Raw genomic sequence first — 25375 nt, 5'->3', positions numbered from 1 at the left:
GCCGGATCTGGGTAGATTATTTGTCCCAAAGAAAGCAACTCCAGTCAAAGTGATCGAAGCGGTTCCGCCCCATCCCAATCCCAATCCCAATCCCAACCCCAACCCAAATCCAACCTGACTCAAATCAATCAGCCCCGGCCTATCCATCCCATACTAGCCCATCCCAAACTATCCCAAATCAATCAACCCCAACCAATCCAGCCGAAAGCGGCCCTTCCCAAACTAACCCAGACCAAATTAACTCTAACCCAAAGCAAAGGGATCTGGATTAACCCATCCCCAACCAATCCAACCCGAACAATCCAGCCCGAGCTCAATCGCCCCAATCCCGTGCCCCCCGGCCAAAGTGTTGCCCCCCAACCCCCAACACTCCTCGGTTGCCCAATTAGTTGCTTCCTCGCTAAATGAGTTGAAAGGCGCGTGCACGTCGGGGGGAGCGCGTGAGGCGGCGCGCCCCCGCGGCCGGAGTGCCCGGGGTGCTGTAGGCGGGGGAGGCGGGGATGCGGCGCGCTGGAGCCGGGCTGGCGTGGCCATGAAGCGGCAGAACGTGCGGACTCTCTCCCTGATCCTCTGCATGTTCACCTACCTGCTGGTGGGCGCCGCCGTCTTCGACGCGCTGGAGTCTGACTTTGAGACCTCCCGCAAGCGGCTGCTCAACTCCAAGCGGATGGAACTGAAGAACAAGTACGGCATGAGCGACGAGGACTACAAGGAGCTCGAGTGGGTGGTTCTACAAGCCGAGCCGCACCGCTCTGGGCACCAATGGAAATTCGCCGGCTCCTTTTACTTTGCCATCACCGTGATCACGACCATAGGTGAGAGAGGGTCAAGGCTTTTAACAGTGTGTTCCGCTCACACAGGACTGGCGGTGAGTCCAGCGCAGAGAACTGGGGGTATATCTGGGAGAGGGAAGGGGTTGGGGAAGTGTTAAACTTTGGCAAACAAGACAAAAGTATTATGGTTGGACGCTCTGATTGATACAGCTTGCTTCCTGTAAATCAACAAGCTCGTAGCCCTATATGACGGTAATAACACAAGCATGCTCAGACATAAACTGAACACAACCGACCCTTTCGTTCTCCAGTGACTCACCTGTTCTGTTGAGAAGCGTACTGCAACAGGGCTAATTATTTTACCCTGAAAGATGGTGTCTACCTTCCCCATATTCAGAATAGGAACCCACTAAGGAGATTGTACTTCCCAGAGCCCTAACTGTGTGCCAGCTGGCTAGCTGATCCTACTATGCTGATGGGAGACTGCACAGACATTCTCTTCGTAACAACTAACTTTTTCCACAAGAAGTGACTAGATTTGACAAGATTCCAGTGAGATCCACCTTTTTTCCAAACTTTGTTTTAGTGCTTTAGATCACACAGTGATTGCTGAGTACTGTTCAAACACATTCTCTTGGGATCCTCAGGACAGACTCAAGAATGCCAATTTTCAAAGAGAGCACCCGTTTGAACTGCCTGAGAACAAGATGCTGATTGGTTGGCAAGGTGCTCTGATTTGTTGTTGATGTAACGGTGCCGCTGTTGGACTGGGGCAGACAAAGTCAGAAGTCACACAACACCAGATTATCATCCAATAGGTTTACTTGAAATCACAAGCTTTTGGAGCCCTGCTCTTTTATCAGGTGAAATGGAGAGAATTGCAAAGATTAGTTGAAGCAGTCTGAGGGATAATGCACAGGTAATGTTCTCAGGATGTCAATCTTACTGGCCAGGCCAACATTGAATACCCACTTGTAATTACCTGGAAAGATGAGTGAGTCACCTTCTTGAACTGCTGCAATGATAACACCCCAAACCAGATTACACCCATCCTGCTGACAGGAATATATCGGAATTACACAGAAACATTGGAAGAGGAACAGGAGTAGGTCATTTATCCCTTCAGGCCTGCTCTGGTTTACAATATGATCATGGCTGATCATGCGCCTCAGTACCCCGTGTTCATTTCTCCCCGTACTATTTGATTCCTTTAGCCCTAAGAACCACATCAAACTCCTTCTTGAAAACATTCAATGTTTTGGCCTCAAACCACTTTCTGTGGCAGAGAATTCCACAGGCTCCCCATTGTCTACCCCGTGTATGTAGACTATGACCTTTTGTTCTGGATGCATCCACAATCGGGAACATCCTTCCTGCCTTTACCCTGTCTAGTCCTGCTAGAATTTTATGGATTTCGATGAGCACGCTCTCATTTTTCTAAACTCCAGCAAATGGTCCCATTAATCCCACAAACTGAATTACACTAATCCCAGAGTAATGCTGCACACTGAATCACAGTAATTCCATTATAAATTACTCTTGATAGAACAAAGAACTGTAAATGCTGGTCTTAAAACAAACAAAAAACAGTAATTACTGGAGAAACACAGCATGTCTGGCAGGATCTGTGGAGAGAGAAACATAGTTAACATTTGGAGTCCACTGACCCTCCTTCAGAACACTGAACTCAAAATGCTAACTATGTTTTTTCTTCACGATTGCTGAGTTTCTCCAGCAATTTCTGAGTTTTAATAAAAATTATTCTAGTCGCTATTTTTGGTCATACATTTACTTTCATCTGCTTTGTTTGAATTTTTCCAAACCTTTGCCCATATGTTGGGATATGGAATGGTAGCAAAATAACCCCCAGGCTCATATACATTTTCCCAGTGTCATGCCATTAGTCCTTTGTGCTGAAAGTAATATAGTTTGTGATTTAAATAGTTCAAACTGCATTTTGTGTTACTCAGTCTGGGATGTTAATGTAATCCAATCTGTGAGATTTGCATAATCCAATCTGTGGGAATAGTGTAATCCAATTTCAGAAAGTAGTGTATTCCTGTTGGGATGAAATTACTTCAGTCTAGTGTTAGGGTAGTACAGTACCTAGATGTTAGGATCAGAGCAATGCAACTGTAAGAATAGTATAAATCAGACTGTAGGATAGTAGGTATGAATCTGATATTAATTCGATTTAATTTATTATTGTCACATTATCTAGTTACAGTGAAAAGTTTTGTTTTGTGTGCAATAAAGACAGATCATATCATACAAAGGGCATTAGTGTAATAGAACAGAGCAAAGAATACAATGTTAAATTTGGACCAGACCAAACCCCCTCAAAACTTATCAAAGCAATGGCCCAGATCCTAAGTTTATCTTATTTAAAGATGAGAGTAAGGCGTTGCACTTCGGATGTGATTTGATTGGTCAAACAATTAGGATTTATGCAAAACATGCTTTATTCTTGCATCACAGTTAAAACACAAACAAAAAAGATGAATTGGCATAACTTTAACTCTTCCAAAATACTTAACAAATTAATATGTCATTTAACTACTACTCATCAACTGTTCCAATATAGCAGCATCCCATAAACACAGGCTTGGCAAAGGCAAATGCATCAAAACAGATTTCCCTCAGTTGCTGTCTTCTCCAGTCCAGGAGAAGGAACACCGGTAATATGAATCTACTAACAGAGAGAGAGCTGTATCTAGCAACTTCAACTCCAAAACCCCCCACTTCAGCAACTGAAAGTGAAACTAAAACCTTGGGTCTGTGTGAGCCGGAAACCACTCACTCCTGCTTCTTTTGTCTACTTTTTTAAAAGCCCTAAGCTATTTACTCTGCTTTCCCCAGAGGAGACACTTCAGCACCAGGTTTACAACATCCCTCTTCAGGAGAAACAGGACAGAACAAATCTTTCTTAAAGGCGCATTTTATCACATCAGTCTGTATTGTTAGTGTCAGTCAGTGGGATTAGCGTAATTCAACCTGTGATTAGTGTATGTAAAGCTAACAGGGTAGTGCAGTTAAATTGTGTGTTTTATATAATTGAAGTTTGTGATAATTATCTTCCAGTCTCTGGGATCATTGTGATTCAGTTTTCAGATTATTGCAATCCAGTCTGCTGGTTAAATTTACTACAGGTTGTGTGATTACTGTAATTCAGTCTAGGATTAGCATAATTCAGTATTTGGAATTTGCGTTCTTTTGTCGATAGTTTAGTGTGATTTGACTGTGGAATAAGAAAACATCTTTCTGTGTGTTTAATGTAATTCAGTATGATGTTATGATCTCAAATGATTGTAATACTATTCAAATCACATTCCAGAGTGAAACATAATTTGATAGACCATACATTTTATTTCTGCAGTATTTTTCCCCATGGTGATCATTCACTGTACATATTCACAAGAGGCTGAAAATGCACTTTAAACAAAAGAAAATCAAAGTTTATTACACATAATAAGAGAAAAAAACACAACATATTTAACACCGTACCAGAACTAGTTGAAATGGTTTTATCACAAATATCAGAAACAAAAACTCAACCGTTTCATCCTCAACAACAATCTTGCAGCTGCGCAACCCTCAGTGAAGGATCACCCTGTTTCCACATTTATGTTCCTTGTTCAGTGGATATCGAAGTATTTGGATTCTATTCAACCAGCCTCTGCAGTCAATGCAATATTCTTCAGTAATATCTCTTGCTGAGACTCTTAAATAAACTGCAAATGCAGCTCACCTATTTCTGAGGGTTTCATTAAACTAATGCATTCAACATCCTTGTAGGGAATCTTCCTTTTTGAGACTTTAAAACCTTCTGATTTTGTTTTCAGATTTTGGCTTCCAAATTTCTAAACCATATTTAAAATTTTTTTCAGCCCTAACTGTGTTTTTTGGAGATTGCAAAACTGCAGTGCTGCCCTTACCGATATTTCCTCTCTAAATGAATTGCTTCTCTCTGAAAGAAACCTGCAGACTCACTCAACATTTGATGGTTCTCTTTCCAAAAGAATTTTCTCTCTCTCTCTGTCTCCCTGAATCCTAGGATGCTTTACCCAATTGTTCTTCTTTTCAACTCCTTGTTCCCTAAAGAACTATTCACCTCAAGTGTTTTTTAAAGGTTTCATTTAAGTGCATGTAATCCAACTTCCAGACAACCTGGTACTACTCACTAAATTCAAATGTGAACCTTAAAAAATGTCTTCCTCTTTTGAACACACAATATAGAAATACAAATCAAAGTTTTAGGTATACATCATTCTGTCTACTTAGAACACAAGTTTCCAAATAATAATAATAATAATAATATATCATAAGCCTTCATCACATCTCACCACTAAGAAAAAGAATAGAAGTATATCTTTAAAAGGCATACCATTAAAATTTTCATTTTCCTGTTACAATTTTTGCTCATTACTGCACCTTTTCTACGTGTTCAAATGTCACTTTCACAGGAACAATATGATTGATTTGAATAATCATATTCTACTCATGTCCATCTTAATACCAGCATTTATTTTCTTCCCTATTTCTGCTTGATAAAGCATATACTATAATATTGTCTTCTACTTAGAGATTAAAGATTTTTAAAATATATGTTTATAGTATTAAATGCCAATGAAACAGTTATCAAATGTTTTCAAAAGTATGAGAGGACCATAATCCATATAAGCAACAGTCTCTGTAAAGTAGTTGGGAATGAAGACTTCAAAACATTGTAGAAATAATACTAAACTCAAAATCTCTTAAACAAATGTACAAATTAGGAGCAGAATAGGCCATTGGGCCCTTCAAGCCTGCTCTGACATTCAATGAGATGTTGCCATTCTCCATTTATGTAATACTCTGCTTTTTTGTCTTTCTGGTGAAGTATACAACTTCACATTTTTGCACCTTACACTCCATTTTCCAGACTTCTGTCCACTCACTTTACCTATATTCTTATTGTCATCTCCACAACACATCTTCCAACCGAATTCTGTGTCATCTGCAAACTTTGCCACCAAGCCTTTGATTCCCTCATTGAAGTCATTGAAATAATTTATAAAAGGTTTAAGGCCCAGTACAGACCCCATTTGTCACATGCTGCCAATCTGAAAAAAAGACTCCTTTCTGCATGCCTTCTGTTTTCTGCTAGCTGGCTAATCTTCAAACTGTGCTACCCGCTATACCATAAGCTTCTACTTTACACAGCAACCTTTTATATGGAACCTTGACAAATGCCTTCTGGAAATCTAAATAGAATGTATCAATGGGATCTTCTTTATTCATCAAAGAATTCCTAAAAACAGTTTAAACAGGATTTCCTTTTCACAATCCCATGCGGCCTCTTCCTAATTACTCATTCCAAGAATCCAGTTATAACCTCCTTCATGAATCATGCTAACACCTTCCCCATGACCGACATCTCACTAACTAACCTATAGATTCCTTTTTTTTTTGTTTTTGCTTCCCTCCCTTCTAGAATAGGCGAAGTATTAGATTAGATTACCTACTTGTTGGCCCTTTGGCCCAACAAGTCCACACCGACCCTCCGAAGAGCAACCCACCCAGACCCATTCCTACACCTAACACTATGGGCAATTTAGCGTGGCCTCTTCACCTAATCTGCACATTTTTGGACTGTGGGAGGAAACCAGAGCACCCGGAGGAAACCCACTCAGACACGGGGAGAATGTGCAAACTCCACACAGACAGTTGCCTGGGGCGGAAATTGAACCCAGGTCTCTGGCGCTGTGAGGCAGCAGTGCTAACCACTATGCCACCTTGCCACCCATAAACATATTTGCTATGTTCTAGTATTTCCAGAAGCTAATGAATTTTGGAAATTTAATACCTACACATCTATTTCCTCATTAGCCATCTATTTTATGCCCCACAGATGAAATCCATCAGGAGCCAGAAACTTCTCAACCTGCAGCTCTATCAGTTTGCTCAGTACCATTCCCCGAGTGGTAATAATTGCACCAAGTTCTCTCTTCCTTCAGCTTCCAGATTTACAGCTATTATCAGAGTTTTATTTGTATCCCCTATAGTAAAGACAGAGCAAAATATTTATTCATCACATCCATTATTTCTTTGTTATCGACTATTAATTCTCATAGTCTGGAGGAGCAACACTCAGTTTACTAACTTGTACATTCTTTACTAAGATGTAAAGTGATGTTTCTTCTTGTACAGCAATCTAGGACGAAAGGTCATAATTTTATGCTAAAGGGTGGCAGATTCAAAACAGAGGGGAGGAGAAATTGCTTCTTTTAAAGTGTTGTAAATCTGTGAACTCACTTCTCAGAATGTGGTAGACATGAGGATACTGAATACATTTAAGGAGGAAATACACAGATTTTTAATTGGTAATGATTGAGAATTATGGGAGTGGGCACGAAAATGGAATTGAGACAAGGTCAACTATGAATGTATTAAATGGTGGAGCAGGCTTGAGGGGCTACATGGCCTTCTCCTGCTCTTAGTTTTATTTTATTTGCTTATGTGATATGGTCCTCGCTAGCTGGGTCAGCAATTATTGTCTGTGCCTAGTTGCCCTTGAGAAGTCAGTGATGAGCTTCCATCTTGTACTATTTAGTTGTTATATTTTTGTGTTTAGGATACTGATAGAGAAGTTTGCTATCTGTTTTCACATTTCTACCTAGCTTCCTCTCATTCATGCTTTAATTTATTTGGCCTGATTAACCTTTCAGTCATTCATTGTGTTCCTTGTAATCCCATCTCTCATCTGCCCTGCCTCTCACATTTGCACAATGATATCCTTTTTCACTGAAATTTGATGCTCTCCTAAATTCTCCAGTTAACCACAGATGGTGGTTCCTCCCTTTGGAATTTTTGTTTTTGGTAGGAATGCATTTATTCTGACTATTTGGAAATATCCCTTTAAATGCCAGCCACTGCATCTCTCCTGATGTAACCCAGTTCATTACACTGAGCTCAGCTTTCATGCACACGTATTTGCAGTTTTTCAAATTCTCTCTTTCTTTACTTTTTCAAAGTGGGTGCAAAATTCAATAAAATTACGATCACTGCTGCTGAGAGGTGCCTTTACTCTAAGGTCATTAATCAATTCTTTCACCTTCATGACACCAACTCTTGTGTAGCCGAATGTGCTGCTGTAAGAAACAAGAACAGAAATTACTGGAGAAACTCAGTGTGTCTGGCATCATTTGTTGAGAGAAAGCAGAGTTAATGTTTCAAGTCCAACAACCCTCCTTCAAAACCGACAGAAAGCTCAGAAAACGTGGTACATCTGCTGATGGTATTGAGTTGTTGAAGGAAAGGAGTGAGTGGATGGGTAAAGATTGAGCTCAGAGGGAGAGAAAGAAAGTTAGACAAATGAAGTGATGGTTGATAGTATGCCAGTGAAGAAGAGAAGATAATAGTGGACACCATGAGTGGGTGAAAATGGGTTGGCTATGCTGCAAATAGACAATGTTATGACAGGACCAGGAGTGTGGGGGGTGATGACAAGTGACTATAGCTTACCTCCACCCAAACTGAGTCTACATCCCAATCTCCTGCACCAAGGCGTTCTCTGTTCATTTAAACAACAAGTTCCCCATGGTACTCTGGTTAGTACAGTTAGATCACATGGGATCCAGGGAGAGCTAGTCAATTGGATACAAAATTAGTTTGATGTTAGGAGACAGAGTGTGGTGGTAAAAGGTTGTTGTTCAAACTGGAGGCCTATGACAAGTGGTGTGCCACAAGGACCAATGCCTACGTCGCCTATTGTTGGTGATTTATTTAAACCGGTTGGATGAGAATTTAGCAGTCATGATTAGTAAATTTGCAGATGACACAACATTAGTGGTATAGCAGACAAAGTGAAGAAGGTTATCTAAGACTACAATGTGATCTTGATCAACTGGGCTAGTGAGCTGAGGAATGGCAGATGGAGTTTAATTCAGATAAATGCAAGGTATTACAATTTAGTAAGATAGATGAGGTCAGGACTTAGACAGTTAACAGTAGGGCCCTGAGGAGTGTTGTCGAACAGGGAGACCTGGGAGTGCTGGAGCACAGTTCCATGAAAGTGGTATCACAGGTAGACAGAGTGATGAAGAAGGCCTTTGGCACGCTGGCCTTCATCAGTCAGGGCATTGAGTATAGGAGTTGGGACATGATGTTATGGCTGTACAAGACATTGGTAAGGCAGCACTTGGAGTATGGATTGCTCTGTTATAAGAAAGATGCTATTGAACTGGAAAAGGTGCAAAAAGGATTTATAAGGACTTAATGAGACTGGAAGGTTTGTGTTATAAGGAGTGACTGGATTGGTTGAGACATTTCTCCCTGGAGTGTAGGAGGCTGAGGGGTGACTTTATAGATGTTTATCAAATCACGAGGGACATAGTTAAGTTGAATAGGCAAGGGCTTTTCCCCAGGGTAAGGGAGTCCAAAATTAGAGGGCATAGGTTTAGGTAAGGGGGTAAGATTCATAAGACCAAAGGCCTTGCGTCCACTCCACCATTTAATCATGGCGGATGGGTGTTTCAATTCCACTTACCCGCACTCTCTCCATAGCCTTTAATTCCTTGCGAGATCAAGAATTTATCAATCTCTTCCTTGAACAAACCCAATGTCCCGGCCTCCACTGCGTTCCGTGGCAATGAATTCCACAGGCCCACTACTCTCTGGCTGAAGAAATGTCTCCTAATTTCTGTTCCAAATTGACCCCCTCTAATTCTAAGGCTGTGCCCAGGGGTCCTTGTCTCCCCGCCTAACGGAAATAACCTCCCAGCATCCACCCTTTCTAAGCCATGCATTATCTTGTAAGTTTCTATTAGATGTGGGTGGCACGGTGGCACAGTAGTTAGCACTGCTGCCTCACAGTGCCGGAGACCCGGGTTCAATTCCCGACTCAGGCGACTGACTGTGTGGAGTTTGCACGTTCTCCCCGTGTCTGCGTGGGTTTCCTCCGGGTGCTCCGGTTTCCTCCCACAGTCCAACGATGTGCCGGTCAGGTGAATTGGCCATGCTAAATTGCCAATAGCGTTAGGTAAGGGGTATGGGTGGGTTGTGCTTCAGCGGGTCGGTGTGGACTTCTTGGGCTGAAGGGCCTGTTTCCACACTGTAATGTAATCTAATGTAATCTAAATCTAATCTAATCTCCCCTCAACCTTCTAAACTCTAATAAAAACAATCCCAGGATCCTCAGCCGATCATTATATGTCAGGCCTACCATTCCAGGGATCATTTGTGTGAATCTCCGCTGGACACGCTCTCATGCCAGTATGTCCTTCCTGAGGAGTGGGGCCCCAAAATTGGACACAGTATTCTAAATGGGGCCTAACTAGAGCTTTATAAAATTTCTAATAGTCAGAAGGAAATGAAGAAACAAACTTGTAAGGAGATCTCAGCTATCTGTAAGAATAACAGGGTGGTTATGGTAGGGGATTTTAACTTTCCAGACATAGACTGGGACTGCCATAGTGTTAAGGGTTTAGATGGAGAGGAATTTGTTAAGTGTGTACAAGAAAATTGTCTGATTCAGTATGTGGATGTACCTACTAGAGAAGGTGCAAAACTTGACCTACTCTTGGGAAATAAGGCAGGGCAGGTGACTGAGGTGTCAGTAGCGGGGCACTTTGGGGCCAGCGACATAATTCTATTAGATTTAAAATAGTGACGGAAAAGGAGAGACTAGATCTAAAAGTTGAAGTTCTAAATTGGAGAATGGCCAATTTTGACAGTATTAGGCAAGAACTTTCAAAAGCTGATTGGGGGCAGATGTTCGCAGGTAAAGGGACGGCTGGAAAATGGGAAGCCTTCAGAAGTGAGATAATGAGAATCCAGAGAAAGTATATTCCTGTCAGGGTGAAAGGAAAGGCTGGTAGGTATAGGAAATGCTGGATGACTAAAGAAATTGAGGGTTTGGTTAATGAAAAGAAGGAAGCATATGTCAGGTATAGACAGGATAGATTGAGTGAATCCTTAGAAGAGTATAAAGGCAGTGGGAGTATACTTAAGAGGGAAATCAGGAGGGCAAAAAGGGGATATGAGATAGCTTTGGCAAATAGAATTATGGAGAATCCAAAGGGCTTTCACAAATACATTAAGGACAAAAGGGTAACTAGGGAGAGAATAGGGCCCTTCAAAGATCAGCAAGGCGGCCTTTGTGTGGAGCCGCAGAAAATGGGGGAGATACTAAACAAGTATTTTGCATCAGTATTTACTGTGGAAAACAATATGGAAGATATCGAAAGTAGCGAAATAGATGGTGACACCTTGCAAAATGACCATATTAGCGAGGTGAAAGTGCTGGATGTCTTGAAATGCGTAAAGGTGCATAAATCCCCAGGACCTGATCAGGTGTACCCTAGAACTCTGTGGGAAGGTGGGGAAGTGATTGCTGGGTCTCTTGCGGAGATATTTGTATCATCGATAGTCACAGATGAGATGCCGGAAGACTGGAGGTTGGCAAACGTGGTGCCACTGTTTAAAAAGGGCGGTAAGGACAACAGGGAACTATAGACCAGTGAGCCTGACGTTGGTGGTGGACAAGTTATTGGAGGGAATCCTGAGGGACAGCATGTACATGTATTTGGAAAGGCAAGGACTGATTTGGGATGGTCAACTTGGCTTTGTGCGTGGGAAATCATGTCTCACAAACTTGACTGAGTTTTCTGAAGAAGTAAGAGAGAGGATTGATGAGGGCAGAGTGTAGATGTGGTCGATATGGACTTCAGTAAGGCGTTCAACAAGGTTCCCCATGGGACTCTGATTAGCAAGGTTAGATCTTACAGAATACAGGGAGAACTAGCCATGTGGATACAGAACTGGCTCAAAGATAGAAGACAGAGTGTGGTGGTGGAGGGTTGTTTTTCAGACTGGAGGCCTGTGACCAGTGGAGCGCCACAAGGATCGGTGCTGAGTCCTCTACTTTTTGTCATTTACATAAATGATTTGGATGCGAGCATAAGAGGTACAGTTAGTAAGTTTACGATGACATCAAAATTGGAGGTGTAGTGAAGAGCGAGGAAGGTTTCCTCAGATTACAACAGGATCTTGATCAGATGGGCCAATGGGCTGAGAAGTGGCAGATGGAGTTTAATTCAGACAAATGTGAGGTGCTGCATTTTGAGAAAGCAAATCTTAGCCGGGCTTAGACACTTAATGTTAAGGTCCTAGGGAGTGTTGTTGAACAAAGAGACCTTGGAGTGCAGGTTCATAGCTCCTTGAAAGTGGAGTCGCAGGTAGATAGGATCGTGAAGAAGGCGTTTGGTATGCTTTCCTTTATTGGTCAGAGTATTGAGTACAGGAGTTGGGAGGTCATGTTGCGGCTGTACAGGACATTGGTTAGGCCACTGTTGGAATATTGCGTGCAATCCTGGTCTCCTTCCTATCGGAAAGATGTTGTGAAACTTGAAAGGGTTCAGAAAAGATTTACAAGGATGTTGCCAGGGTTGGAGGATTTGAGCTATAAGGAGAGGCTGAACAGGCTGGGGCTATTTTGCCTGGAGCGTCCGAGGCTGAGAGGTGACCTTATAGAGGTTTATAAAATCATGAGGGGCATGGATAGGATAAATAGACAAAGTCTTTTCCCTGGAGTGGGGGAGTCCAGAACTAGAAGCATAGGTTAGGGTGAGAGGGGAATGATATAAAAGAGACCTAAGGGGCAATGTTTTTATACAGAGAGTTGTACATATATGAAATGAATTGCCAGAGGAAGTGGTGGGGGCTGGTACAATTGCAACATTTAAAAGGCATTTGGATGGATATATGAATAGGAAGGGTTTGGAGGGATATGGGCCAGGCGCTGGCAGGTGGAACTAGATTGGATTGGGATATCTGGTCAGCATGGATGGGTTGGACCGAAGGGTCTGTTTCCATGCTGTACATCTCTATGACTCTATGACTGTATGACAGAAGCATATCACTGCTTTTATATTCCAACCCTCTTGAGATAAATGACAACATTACATTTGCTTTCTTAGTCACAGACTCAACCTGCAAATCAATCTTCAGAGAATCCTGGACTAGCACTCCCAGATCCCTTTTACTTTGGCTTTATGAACTTTCTCACCGTTTAAAAAATAGTCCATGCCTGTATTCGTTTTTCTAAGACTTCGCATTTGCTCACATTGAATTTCATCAGCCGTTTTCTGGACCACTCTCCTAAACTGTCTAAATCTTTGTGCAGCCTCCCCACCTCCTCAGTACCACCTGCCTGTCTGCCTAACTTTGTATCATCAGTGATCTTCACCAGAATGCTCCCAGTCCCTTCATCCAGATCATTAATATATAAAGTGAACAGCTGCGGCCCCAACATCTAACCCTGCGGGACACCACTTGTCACCAGCTGCCATTCCAATAAAGGACCTTTTATCCCAACTCTCTGCCTCCTATCAGACAGCCAATCCTCAACCTATGCCAGTAACTCACCTCCAACACCATGGACCCTCACCTTACTCAGCAGCCTCCCATGAGGCACCTTATCAAAGGCCTTTTGAAAATCTAGATAGATAACATCCACTGGATCTCCCTGATCTAACCTACATGTTAGCTCTTCAAAGAATTCCAACAGGTTTGTCAGGCATGACCTCACCTTACTAAATCCACGCTGACTTGTCCTAATCTGACCCTGCACTTACAAGAATTTAGAAATCTCATCCTTAATGATGGATTCTAGAATTTTACCTACAACTGAGGTTAGGCTAATTGGCCTATAATTTTCCATCTTTTGTCTTGATCCTTTCTTGAACAAGGGGATTACAACAGTGATTTTCCAATCACCTGGGACTTTCCCTGACTCCAATGATTTTTGAAAGATCACAATCAGCGCCTCTACTATTCCCTCAGCCACCTCTTTCAGAACTCTAGGATGTAGCCTATTGGGACCAGGAGATTTATCGATTTTGAGAACTTTTCTAGCATTTTCTCTTTCTCTAGCTACAATACTCAAATCTCCTTAATTGTTAGGATATTACTCAGTCTTCCACTGTGAAGACTGACACAAAGTACTTATTAAGTTCTTCAGCTATTTCCTTATCTCCCAGCACTAGCCTTCCAGCATCAGTTTGGAGCAATGTCTACTTCTGTCTCTAGTTTGTTTCTTATGCATTGAAAGAAACTTTTACTATCATTTCTAATATTACTGGTTAGCCTACCTTCATATATGGGCTGCACAGTGGCACTGCTGCCTCATAGCGCCAGACACCCGGGTTCAATTCCTGCCTCGGGCAATTGTCTGTGTGGAGTTTGCACATTCTCCCTGTGTCTGTGTGGGTTTCCTCCCACAGTCAAAAAGATGTGTAGGTTAAGTGAATTGGTCATGCTAAATTGCCCGTAGTATTAGATAAAGGTGTAGATATAGGGGAATGGGTTTGGGTGGGAGGGTCAGTGTGGACTTGTTGGGCTGAAGGGCCTGTTTCCACATTGTAAGTAATCTAATCATATTTGATCTTCTCCTTCCGTATTTCTCTCATTTTTATCCTCTTCTGATTTCCCAGTGCTCTTGGCCACTTTATAGGCTCTCTCTTTTTCTTTGATACATTTCCTGACTTCCTTTGTCAGCTATGGCTGACTAACCTCCCCCCAGATAATCTTTCTTTTCTTTGGGATGAACCTCTGTACTGTGTCCTCAATTATACCCACAAACTCCTGCCATTGTTGCTCTACTGTCTTCCCTGCTTCCAGTCGATTTTCATCAGTTCCTCTCTCATGCCTCTGTAATTACCTTTATTTAACTGTAACACCATTAAATCTGATTTTTCCTTCTCTGTTTCAAACTGCAGACTGGACTCTACCATATTATGATCTCTGCCTCCTAAGTGTTCCCTTACTTTAAGATCTGGCTCATTACATAGCACTAAGTCCAGAGTAGCCTGCTCCCTTGTGGGCTCCATCACAAGTTGTTCCAAAAAGCCATCCCGTCAGCATTCCATGAGTTCCCTTTCTTTGGATCCACTGGTAACATTATTCACCCAGTCCACCTGCATGTTGAAGTCCCCCATGATCACCATGACCTTGCCTTTCTGACATGCCCTATCTATTTCCTGGTACATCTTGCATCCCTGATCCTGACCACTGTTGTGGGGTCTGTACATAGCTCCCATAATGGTCTTTTTGCCTTTGTGGTTCCCCAACTCCACCCACACAGACTCCACATCACCTGACCCTATGTCATTCAGTGCCATAGATTTAATTTAATTCTTAACCAACAAGGCAACCCCGCCCCCTCTACCCACCTCCCTGTCTTTTCGATAAGTTGTAAATCCTTGAATGTTTTAACTGCCAGCCCTGAACTCCCTGCAACCAGCTCTCTGAGATGCCTACCACCCATCATCATCATTCACCATGATTTGTGCCATTAATTCATCTGCTTTGTTACGAATACTACGAGCATTTAGATAAAGCACCTTAATGCTAATTTTCTTATTCTCATGATTTCCAACATCTATAGTAACAAGTCCTAAGTTATCATTCCTTTTTGCTTCACTCCTAGCCTGCCTCAAACTTAAAACCTGCACACATGCTAACCTGCTGCTTATCCTTCTACTTGACTCCATACTCCCTGTTGCTTTCCCTTCCCCCTGATTCATTCAAAATTGACCTAAGGGACAACTTTTCATACAAATGGTGGTGCAAGTATGGAATGAGCTGCCATAGGAAGTTATAGAGCTGAGTACAATTATAACCTTTAAAAGACATTTGGACAGGTACGTGGACAGGAAAGATTTAGAGGACTACTGGCCCAATGCAGACAAATGGGGATAGTTGGCATGATGAGTTGGGCTGAAGTGTCTGCTTCCATGCTGTATGAGTCTATGACTCTCATAACATCCTTGATTAGGAATGTTATTCCTCTGCTTTTACCTAGCTTCCTATTCTTGAATGCCACATCCCCCTCGATATTCAGAAGCTAATCCTTGTCACCCTTCAGCTATGTCTCCCAAATGCCTATCACTTCATTCATTCACTTGTGTGTACCATCACTCCATGAGTTCGTTATAAATATTATGCAGAGACCAATATCAAACCTTTAGTTTCATTTCCTGTTCCTCTCTGAAGGAACCAGACTTGACTGCTGGTGTCGCCTTCGATTATTTTTCTCCCTGTCCCTTCCTACTATTTGCTGCCCCTCATTTTCCAAGTCACATGATACCATATTATAGTCAGACAGGTTTATTTGAAATCACAAGATTTCAGAGCATTGCTCCTTCAGGTTTTTGACTGATGAAGGAGCAGCGCTCCAAACTCTTGTGATTTTAAATAAACCTGTTGGACTATAACCTGGTGTCATGTGACCTCTGACTTTGCCACCCCATGCAAAACCAGCATCTCCACATCATTTTCCACATTAGAATGTTGCTATACTGACTCAGCTCTCCACCTTGATTCGATATAGTTACCCCAAGCTTGATCCATTGCTACTCCCTCCCCTTCTTGACTCACTGAATTAAAATTAACTGACTGACAAAATGATCCCAATCTCACCCTCCTGTAGCAATGCTGCATTGATACTAATGTCACTGGCATCAGCAGCCAGTTTAAAGAGTTGAACATAACTCAGTGCTGCGAAAACTGATGCAGTTTTCATATTGTCAAAATCATTTTGATATTCTTTTGTCCATTTAGTTTTCTTGTTTTTTTTTAATCAGGCTTATCAAAAGAGCCAGTACAGTGCTCAAACTTGAAATAAAATTACAATAAAAGCCATTCATGCTGATATATCACAAAATTTCTCATTTTGTGTTCGACATGGGAATATCCAAGGTAACCCTTATTTTTATTCCTCAAGTTGTTACTTGGCCTTGTCCCACAATGTAATCCAAATAAATTAGCTTTAATTTAAGTAATTTACTTTTAACTGTATTTAGATCTAATGGCCAATCAAATAGTTTATTGAAATGGTGTAAATGTTCCTCCTATATTTGCATAATATGCAAGTGCTTAAAACAATTGAACAATGCTTATTCCATCTCCCAGAAAGCTATCAAAGTATCATATAAAAGGTATTGTGATTTCACGCACAAATTGTTTTGTGTAGATAAGGCTGGCAAAACACGTTTGGCTATACATAAAATCATAGAAAGTGTGCTACCCATACAGCAACAAATTTATAGACTTAACTCAGTGGAATTAGCCAAATTGAGAGAAGAGATCAGGAAGAGATGCACAATGATATTATTGAACTTAGGCAGAGTAGTTGAAACTAATAGATGATGCTAAAATCAAATTGATCACGACAGGATACCAAAACAACTGCAGATGCTGGAAATCTGAAACAAAAACAGAAACTTCTGGAAAGTTTCAGCAGATCTGGCAACACCTTTTGGACAGAAATCAGACTTAACATTGTGGGTCCAGTAATCCTTCTTCAGAACTGATGGTAGCTAGGATAAGGATGATTTTTATGCAGAAGATTAGGGGAAGGTGGAAGAATAAATGATAGATGGAGATAGAAATAAAGATAGAGAAAAACAGATGGACAGACAAAGAAATGAATAAAAACCAGCCTGGGAGAAAGAATAGCTACTAATGGAGACTAGTATTAGCTGATAATGGGTTGTGTGTGATAGCAGCCCATGTGCTGGCAGGTCTGGTGTGTGAGGTGGGAGAAAGCTGGGGCAAGATGCTTTAGCCCTAAACCTGTCCCCACCCTTCTGCTCCCTCACAGAACAGTGATAGGGTTCCCCTTGCTCCTACCTACCATCCTACCAGCATCCACATCCAGAGGATCATTAGCTGCCATTTCTGCCATCTCCAGCACCATACACATATTCCCTTCCCCTCCCTTGTCAGCCTTCTGCATGGATCATTTCCTCAGGAAAACCCTGGTCCTTTCTTCCTTCAATACCAACAGCCCCCAATGTCTCACAGCACCTTCCCCTGCAACTGCTAAAGGTGTAACATCTGCCCACTTCCCTCTTCCCTCCTCAGTATCCAAGGGCCTAAATACACTGTCCAGGTGAAGCAGTACTTTACTTGCACTTCACTCAATCTAGTTTCCTGCATTCGCTGCTCACAATGTGGTCTCCTCTACACTGGGGAAATGAAGTGTAGATTGGGTGACTGCTTTGCAGAACATCTACGTTCTTTTCGAGGAAAAGACCCTGAGCTTCCAGTTGCCTGCCACATTAACACCGTGTTCCCTGGCCAACATCTCTGTCTCAGACATCCTGTTCTGTTCCAGTGAAGCTCAGCGCAAACTGGAAGAACAGCTCCTCATTTTCTGTCTGGGGAACCTGCAGTCTTCTGAACTTAACATTGCATTCAACAATTTTAGATCTTGAGCACCTTCCCCCATGCTTACCCCCAGCCCCACATATCAGGCCTGTCATCATTTGGACTGCTACAACTTACATCCCATTGTCAGCTATTAATAGTTGCAATTATTAGCTATTCTTTCTCCCAAGTTGATCTTTACCCACTCCTTTGTCCAATTTTTTTCCCCTCTCTCTTTAGGCTGTATCTGCACTTATTGTTTATGCCTTCCTCCAGCCTCACACCCTAACCTCTACATAAAAACCATCCTTTTACTAGCTACCATCAGTTATGAGGCAGGGTCACTGGACCCTGATTTCTCTCTAAATCTGCGGAGATTTTCCAACAATTTCTGTTTTTGTTTTGGATCACGACCAGTTTGGCTGACCACAATCACATTATCAATGTGACCAACATAGTTCTGTAATTCTTCAATTACTCTGTTGGTCAATTGTTGTAAAGTTCTGGTTTATTTTTCACACCAAATTCCATGATTTTACATTGATAAAGATCATCTAGATTACAAAAGCTGATAATTCTTTAGCTGCACAAGTCAATTTTTGTATCAATCGATGCTTATCCAATCAGCTTAATACAGTCCTTCAATTGTGTAATTAGATATGAATCCACCCTTGTTACCATGTTGATATTCAGATAATCTATATACAATTCTCATCATCGCAACAGATGTGCTCCAGCTACCATGTTTAAGTTCAATAATATCATTGTCCATCATGAAATTGATCTCTTGTCAATTTGGCTAATTTTTCTGAGTTAAGTCTACAGGTTTGTTGGTCTATGGGTAGCACATTTCCCATATTATCATCAAATGTAGCCAAGCATGGTTTGCCTGCCCTAGTTACAAAACTCAATTTGTGAGATTGTCATCTCTTTTGTATGATATTTTGATAGCTATCTGTGAGGTAGCATAATCATATATCATTTGTTTTAGGTGCTTCCATATTCTGCAATCTAAGTACTGAAACTTTGTAATTCAGTTTCAAAATGTTCTGATATTTTTATTTCACTCCTGATATCTTTTAGCCCGGTAAATACACTTTTGTTATGACCATCCTTCCTGCCAATGCATTGTGTTAACATGTTAGCATGACACATTACCTGATTTATTTTCCTGTTTGAAGTAGTCATTACAGAATTCACATCACTGAGTTTCTTTTGGATTTAATAAAGTCGAGTGTATTTTGCTTTTAATCAATCCCATCAGGCAGGAAGCAGTACTAAGTCCTTGTCTCCAGCAACAAAATTCTGAACTTTGGTCTTTTTATTATTTGTTGAATACTTTTCAAATGCTTTTTGGCAAGCTCAGATGCTTTCATTAGCACTTCTTAGAAATCTGGCGTGTAACAGATTGAAAGTCTTTGAGCATTGATTTATAATTTTTTTTAAATTAATTAGCGGAGTTCTCTCACCTCATGCCTATATATCAGTTCAATTGGACTCAATTCTGTAGACTCATTAAGGGCATCCCTAAGGCAAACAATTCCTTTTATCATAATCATGAGGACATGCCTGACAATAGGTTCTAAACATAGTCTTTAAAGTGTGATGCCATTTTTACAATACTTCATGAGATTATGGACATTTTTTCTTTCCTTGATTTGATTGTATTTCTTTGGGTATTCATTATTTTGTAAAAGGCTGAATTAATTTCTTTACTACCTTTTATACCTTAATTTTCCCCAAATGCACATATGATCTTAGAGTGAGACAGCAAGGAAACAAACCCGTCACTCCAACTGGTTCATGCCGAACATAATCCCAACTAAACTAGTCCCACCTGCCTGCTCCTGGCCCATATCCCTCCAAACCTTTCCTATTCATGTAATTATCCAAATATCTTTTAAATGTTCTAATTATACCTGTATCTGTTTTTGTGGTTCTGTTTGCCGAGCTGGGAATTTGTGTTGCAGACGTTTCGTCTCCTGTCTAGGTGAATGCCTCAGTGCTTGGGAGCCTCCTGTGAAGCGCTTCTGTGATGTTTCCTCCGGCATTTACCTCATTAACTCCGCTAATTTGTATCTGCCGCTTCCGGTTGTCAGTTCCTCCGCTAATTTGTATCTGCCGCTTCCGGTTGTCAGTTCCAGCTGTCCGCTGCCGTGGCCGGTATATTGGGTCCAGATCGATTTGTTTGTTGATAGATGTTGGAAATCATGAGGATAAGAAAATTAGCATTAAGTGCCATGTCTCTAGGAATTCTCTGGCTGTTCTCTGTTTGGCTTGTCCTATAATAGTAGTGTTGTCCCGATCGAACTCATGTTGCTTGTCATCCGTGTGTGTGGCTACTAAGGATAGCTGGTCATGTCGTTTCGTGACTGTGTGGAGTTTTCACATTCTCCCCGTGCCTGCATGGGTTTCCTCCGGGTGCTCCAGTTTCCTCCCATGGTCAAAGATATGCAGGTTAGGTGGATTGGTCATCCTGAAATCATCCATACTGTTTAGAGATATGTAGGCAAGGTAAATCAGCTCTGATAAATGTGGGGTTATAGGATACAGTTGGGTATGGGTGGGATGCTTTTCAGAGGGTTGGTGTGAGCTAGATGGGTTGAATGGCCTCTTTCTGCACTGTTAAGGTTCTATGTTCTATCCAACCTCTCCTTATAAGTTGAACCCTCCAGTCCAGGCATCATTCTGGTAAATCTTTTCTGAACCTTCTCAAATTTAATAATATTCTTCCAATCCATCTTAAAAATAGATTGCGAACAAAGTCTTCACACGAGAAGCGTAATTTGGGATTTGAAGAATGAGTTAATTGATATGCAGGAACTTTACTGTCGATGCAGTTGTAAATGCATTTTGGATTCTGTCAGTGAGATAGACTCTGAGTAAATGAGCAAATTTCACAAATTTCTCTATTTGCATAATGACTATTTTGTGTCACCTTGTTGGTTGCAATTTCACTTTAGAAATCTGTGATCTGAAAATGATGCTGGACTGAACTCGATTAAAATATCTTTATATATCCTCTATCTTTCTTCCTCCTGTTAGATACCTTCTCCCCATTCCATTCCCTGCCTCCCACTTAGAACACACCTCAGAGAAAGGTCTCATTCAACCCTCTAAATATCTACACGACCTAGTGCTTACAGTTGTTGGATATACCTGGCCCAGAGATGTGTTGTAACATGTCCAAACACATTGATATAAATGAAATAATTTATTTTGAAATCTATGGTTTAAATGCAGTGGTTGGCAGAACCTGAGCAGTCCATGTGCTGTAGGTTGACCCACAATGCCCTGAGGGAGGGGCTTCCAAGATTTTAACCCAGCAACAGTGAGGGAATGGCAACATATTTCCAAGTCAGGATGGTGAGTAGATTGGAGGGTAGGTGCCAGTGTTATAACTGATCTGGAACAGCTTAGCCAGAGTATGGGCCTGTTCTGAAGCATAAATCTTCAATATTATTGCTGCAATGTTGTCAGTGTCCATAGCCTTTGTAGTATCTAGCACCTTCAGCTAACTCTTGATATCATTTGGAGTTAGCGGGTTTTGAGATGATTTGTAGCTCAGGTTAAGTTTCTGGATGTAGGTTGGCTCGCTGAGCTGGAAGGTTCATTTCCAGACTTTTCGTCTCCCAAACAGGTAACATCTTCAGTGGACCTCAGGTGAAGTACTGCTGATAATTCCTGCTTTCTATTTATGTGTTCAGGTTTCTTTGGGTTGGTGATGTCATTTCATGTGATGATGTCATTTTCTGTGGTGAAATCACTTCCAGTTCTTTTTCTCAGGGGGTGGTAGATTGGGTCTAACTCGATGTGTTTGTTGATAGAGTTCCGGTTGGAATGCCATGCTTCTAGGAATTCTCGTGCATATCTTTGTTTGGCTTGTCCTAGGATGTCCTAGGATGAATGGACAGATACAGACAGTGACAAACACAGAAAATGAAAAAACTTGACCTGCAGAAAAAACTTGACAAACTTACACAAAATAACAACACAGATAACACAGAAACATGGATAAAAAGCTTATCTGACCGACCCTTAACAGACACTGAAAAAGCCGTCTTAGTTAGAGGATTAAATTACAACTGTCAGGATGCGGACAAGAAAGATTTCTTAGCAACATTAGAAACAACTAAAAGACAGCCAACTGACAGAAGAAACCCAGCAAACCATCAGGCAGGTAGTTGCAGCAACATTAAACAAAAAATGGAAGGAAACACACTCAATACACAAGAAAGGAAAGCACTGGAAAGACTAAAAAAAAAACATTGTTGTCCTACCTGCAGACAAAGGACGCTTGACAGTCATTCTAAATCGAAGAGACGAACATTGAAAAAGTGAACGCATTATTTACAGATACCAACACTTACCAACAGGTGGCGATAGACCAGACCCGACAACTAGAGAACCGAATCACAGCCCTACTCAAAAGACTTCAGAAATCTAGTGAAATGAATTACGGATTACCCAAAATTCACAAACCAGGAGCCCCCATTAGACCCATAGTCTCGCTGTCTGGAACACCAACTTACAGATTGGCCAAGGAGCTAAACCAAAGACTAAAACACTTCAGCTAAGACTCACGCCACTCCATCCATTCCACCCAAAAATTGCTGAAGATCATCAAAGATACTAAGATAGAAGAGGATGAAATAATGGTCTCCTTTGATATAACAGCCCTGATTACAACAATCAACATTAACCTGGCCAAGGAAACACTGACTACGCTATCAGAAGACGCAAATACACATACACCAAACACCACTAACTTCATCAACAAGGACAGTATCATCAAGCTAGTGGACCTATGTCTTACCACACACTTCACCTTCAACAGCAAAACCTACAGATAAACCAACAGAACAACCATATGATCTCCAATATCAGGGTTCTTAGCAGAGGCAGTAATGCAGAGACTTGAACAAACAGCTCTGCTAAACATCCAACACAGTCCACCGATTTCTCAGCAACAAACCCAAACAAGCAGACAAAACACATCCAGAAACCCGAGCCACTCTCCCCTACATCAAAGACACCTCCGAAATGACTGCCAGACTACTCAGACTCATGATAGCCCACAAACCCACCAACACACTAAAACAGCAGCTAATGAACCTGAAAGTCCCGATACAGACAACAAGCAAAACTAATGTCATTTACAAAACACCGTGCAAGGTCTGTCACAAACACTACATTGAACAAACAGGTAGAAAACTAGCCACCAGGATACATGAACACCAACTAGCCACAAAACAACATGACCCTCTCTCAATAGTATCCTCACATACAGGTGAGGAAGGACACCACTTCAACTGGGACAACACATCCATCCTAGGACAAGCCAAACGAAGACACGCAGGAGAATTTCTAGAAGCATGGCAGTCCAACTGGAACTCTATCAACAAACACATCGAGTTAGACCCCATCTACCACCCCCTGAGAAAAAGAACTGGAGTGAATCAAATTAGCTATAGACTAGCATCTGTGATGCTGGTTCAGGAGGAAGCTGTGATAGATTATCCACTTGTCACTTCTGGTTACAAAACATTGTATGTACTCCAGATATATTGTTTCCCTGATTTTCCTGGCTCGCCCATGTTGGAGAACATTTGTGGAGATTCCATCTCCACTGAATTGTCTAATTGGCCACCACCATTCAGGTCTGCAGAGCTTAGAGTAGGACTATTGATTGTGGGATCACTTAGATCTGTCTATCATGTGCTGTTTACACTCCTTGGTTTGCAAGTAATTCTATACCATAACCCCATCAAGTGGACCTCATCTTTAGTATGCCCAGTGCTGTTCCTGGCATGCTACCCAATACTTTTCATTAAATTGGATTGATCCCCTGACTTGGTGAGAATGGTAGAATGGGAGCTTTACTGGGCCACGAGGTTATAGATTTGTGTTGAATACAATTCTGCTGTTGCCAATGGCCTGTGGTGCCTCACAGATGCCTAGGTTTGAGTTGCTGGATGTTGTTTGAAATCTATCCGATTTAGCACAGTGATATTGTCGTACAAGTCTTTGGAGGTATCCTCAGTGTGAAAGCAAAAATTTGTCTTTAAAAGACAGGAATCTCCAAAGATCATTCCTATTGAAACTGCCATAGACAGATGCATCTGCTCCAGTTCAAACTCTGAGGACATGTTCCACTATGTTTTACCATCATTTGGTGCTCCAACCACCTACTGCCAACCCACCAATGATATCCTTTACGGTTCAGTTAGCCTGGTCAGTCAAGGTGTTACTGAACGCACTTGATGATGGACATTGGTGATCAACGTGGCTATGCACACTGTGAGATAAATGCAATTCAGTATTTGGAATTTATATAATTTAGTCTCTGGATTAGGGCAATTCTGTATATTTGTCAATATGATAACTTGGAATTTATGGTGGAATTAATGCATTTCAAACAGTGGGTTAAGAATACTTAATGTAATGCTGTCTGCTGGTGTCCTGTAATTCAGACAAAGTATATGGGATTAGCAAATTCTTGACTGTGATTAGGACAATTCAATCCAAGGTTAATGTCATTCAGAATGTGACTGGAATAATGCAGTCAGTGGGATGAGTATAATTCAGTTTGTGATTGGTATAATTCATTCATTGAGTAGAAAAATTGTACTTAGGTCTATTGGATTAATTTATTTCAGGTTCTGATTAGAATAATTCAGCCTACATTAATAGTATAAATCAGTCTGGGATCAGTGTGATTCAGTCATCTAAACCAGTGAAATTCTGTCTGAGAGATTAACATAACTCCAATTGTGACATTAGTGTAATTCAAACTGTGAGATTTGAGAAATTAAGACTGTGATCATTGTAATTAAATTTGTGCAATTAGTATAATTTGTTCTGTAATTTATAGTATAATCCAGTCATGGTCAATGTAGTTCACTCTGAGCTATCACTGTGTTCCAGCCTATAGGATTGACGTTATTCAGACAGTGATTAGTGCAATTCCATCCGTGACATGAGCGTTATTCAATGCGGAATTATTGTAATTCTGCTTGTTTGATAAGTGCAATTCAGTCTGGGAAATTAGTGTATTTCAGTTTGTTATTAATGGAATTCAGTCTGTAGGGTTAGTGCAAATCAGGCTGAGCAATTTGAGTAATTCTGATTCTGGGATTAGTGTAACTAAATTTGTAGAAAATTTGTAAATCAGTCTGTGGGATTAGTATTTTTCAGTCTTCAAGAGTGCAATTCAATCTGGGTCAGTGGGTCAATTCAGGCAAAGATTATTATAATCCAGTCAATGCAATAATGTAATTAAGGCTGGGGTTGTGCAATTCTTTGTGTGGAATTAGCACCACTCTGTCTGTATGACTAATGAAATTACATTTGGGATTTCTATAATTCAATCTGTATCAGTAGAGTAAGTCAGATAGAGATCAGTATATTCA

At 41.2% G+C, this 25375-nt stretch overlaps 1 protein-coding gene across 1 annotated transcript in view; it reads left to right on the top strand.

The window, feature by feature from the left end:
• The first annotated feature begins 532 nt into the window (after positions 1 to 532).
• Positions 533 to 25375, top strand: part of LOC122559928 (potassium channel subfamily K member 9-like) — a 57386-nt gene continuing 32543 nt past the window's right edge. Inside the window, exon 1 of the mRNA XM_043710036.1 lies at positions 533 to 815. Within this exon, the coding sequence (XP_043565971.1) occupies positions 533 to 815 (283 nt within the window). The remainder of the gene's footprint in view (positions 816 to 25375) is intronic.

This window comes from Chiloscyllium plagiosum, chromosome 20, assembly GCF_004010195.1.
Source record: "Chiloscyllium plagiosum isolate BGI_BamShark_2017 chromosome 20, ASM401019v2, whole genome shotgun sequence".
Classification (NCBI taxonomy): Eukaryota; Metazoa; Chordata; class Chondrichthyes; order Orectolobiformes; family Hemiscylliidae; genus Chiloscyllium; species Chiloscyllium plagiosum.
Note: the sequence above shows the minus strand (reverse complement) of the source record. Positions and strands in the feature narration are given on the sequence as shown.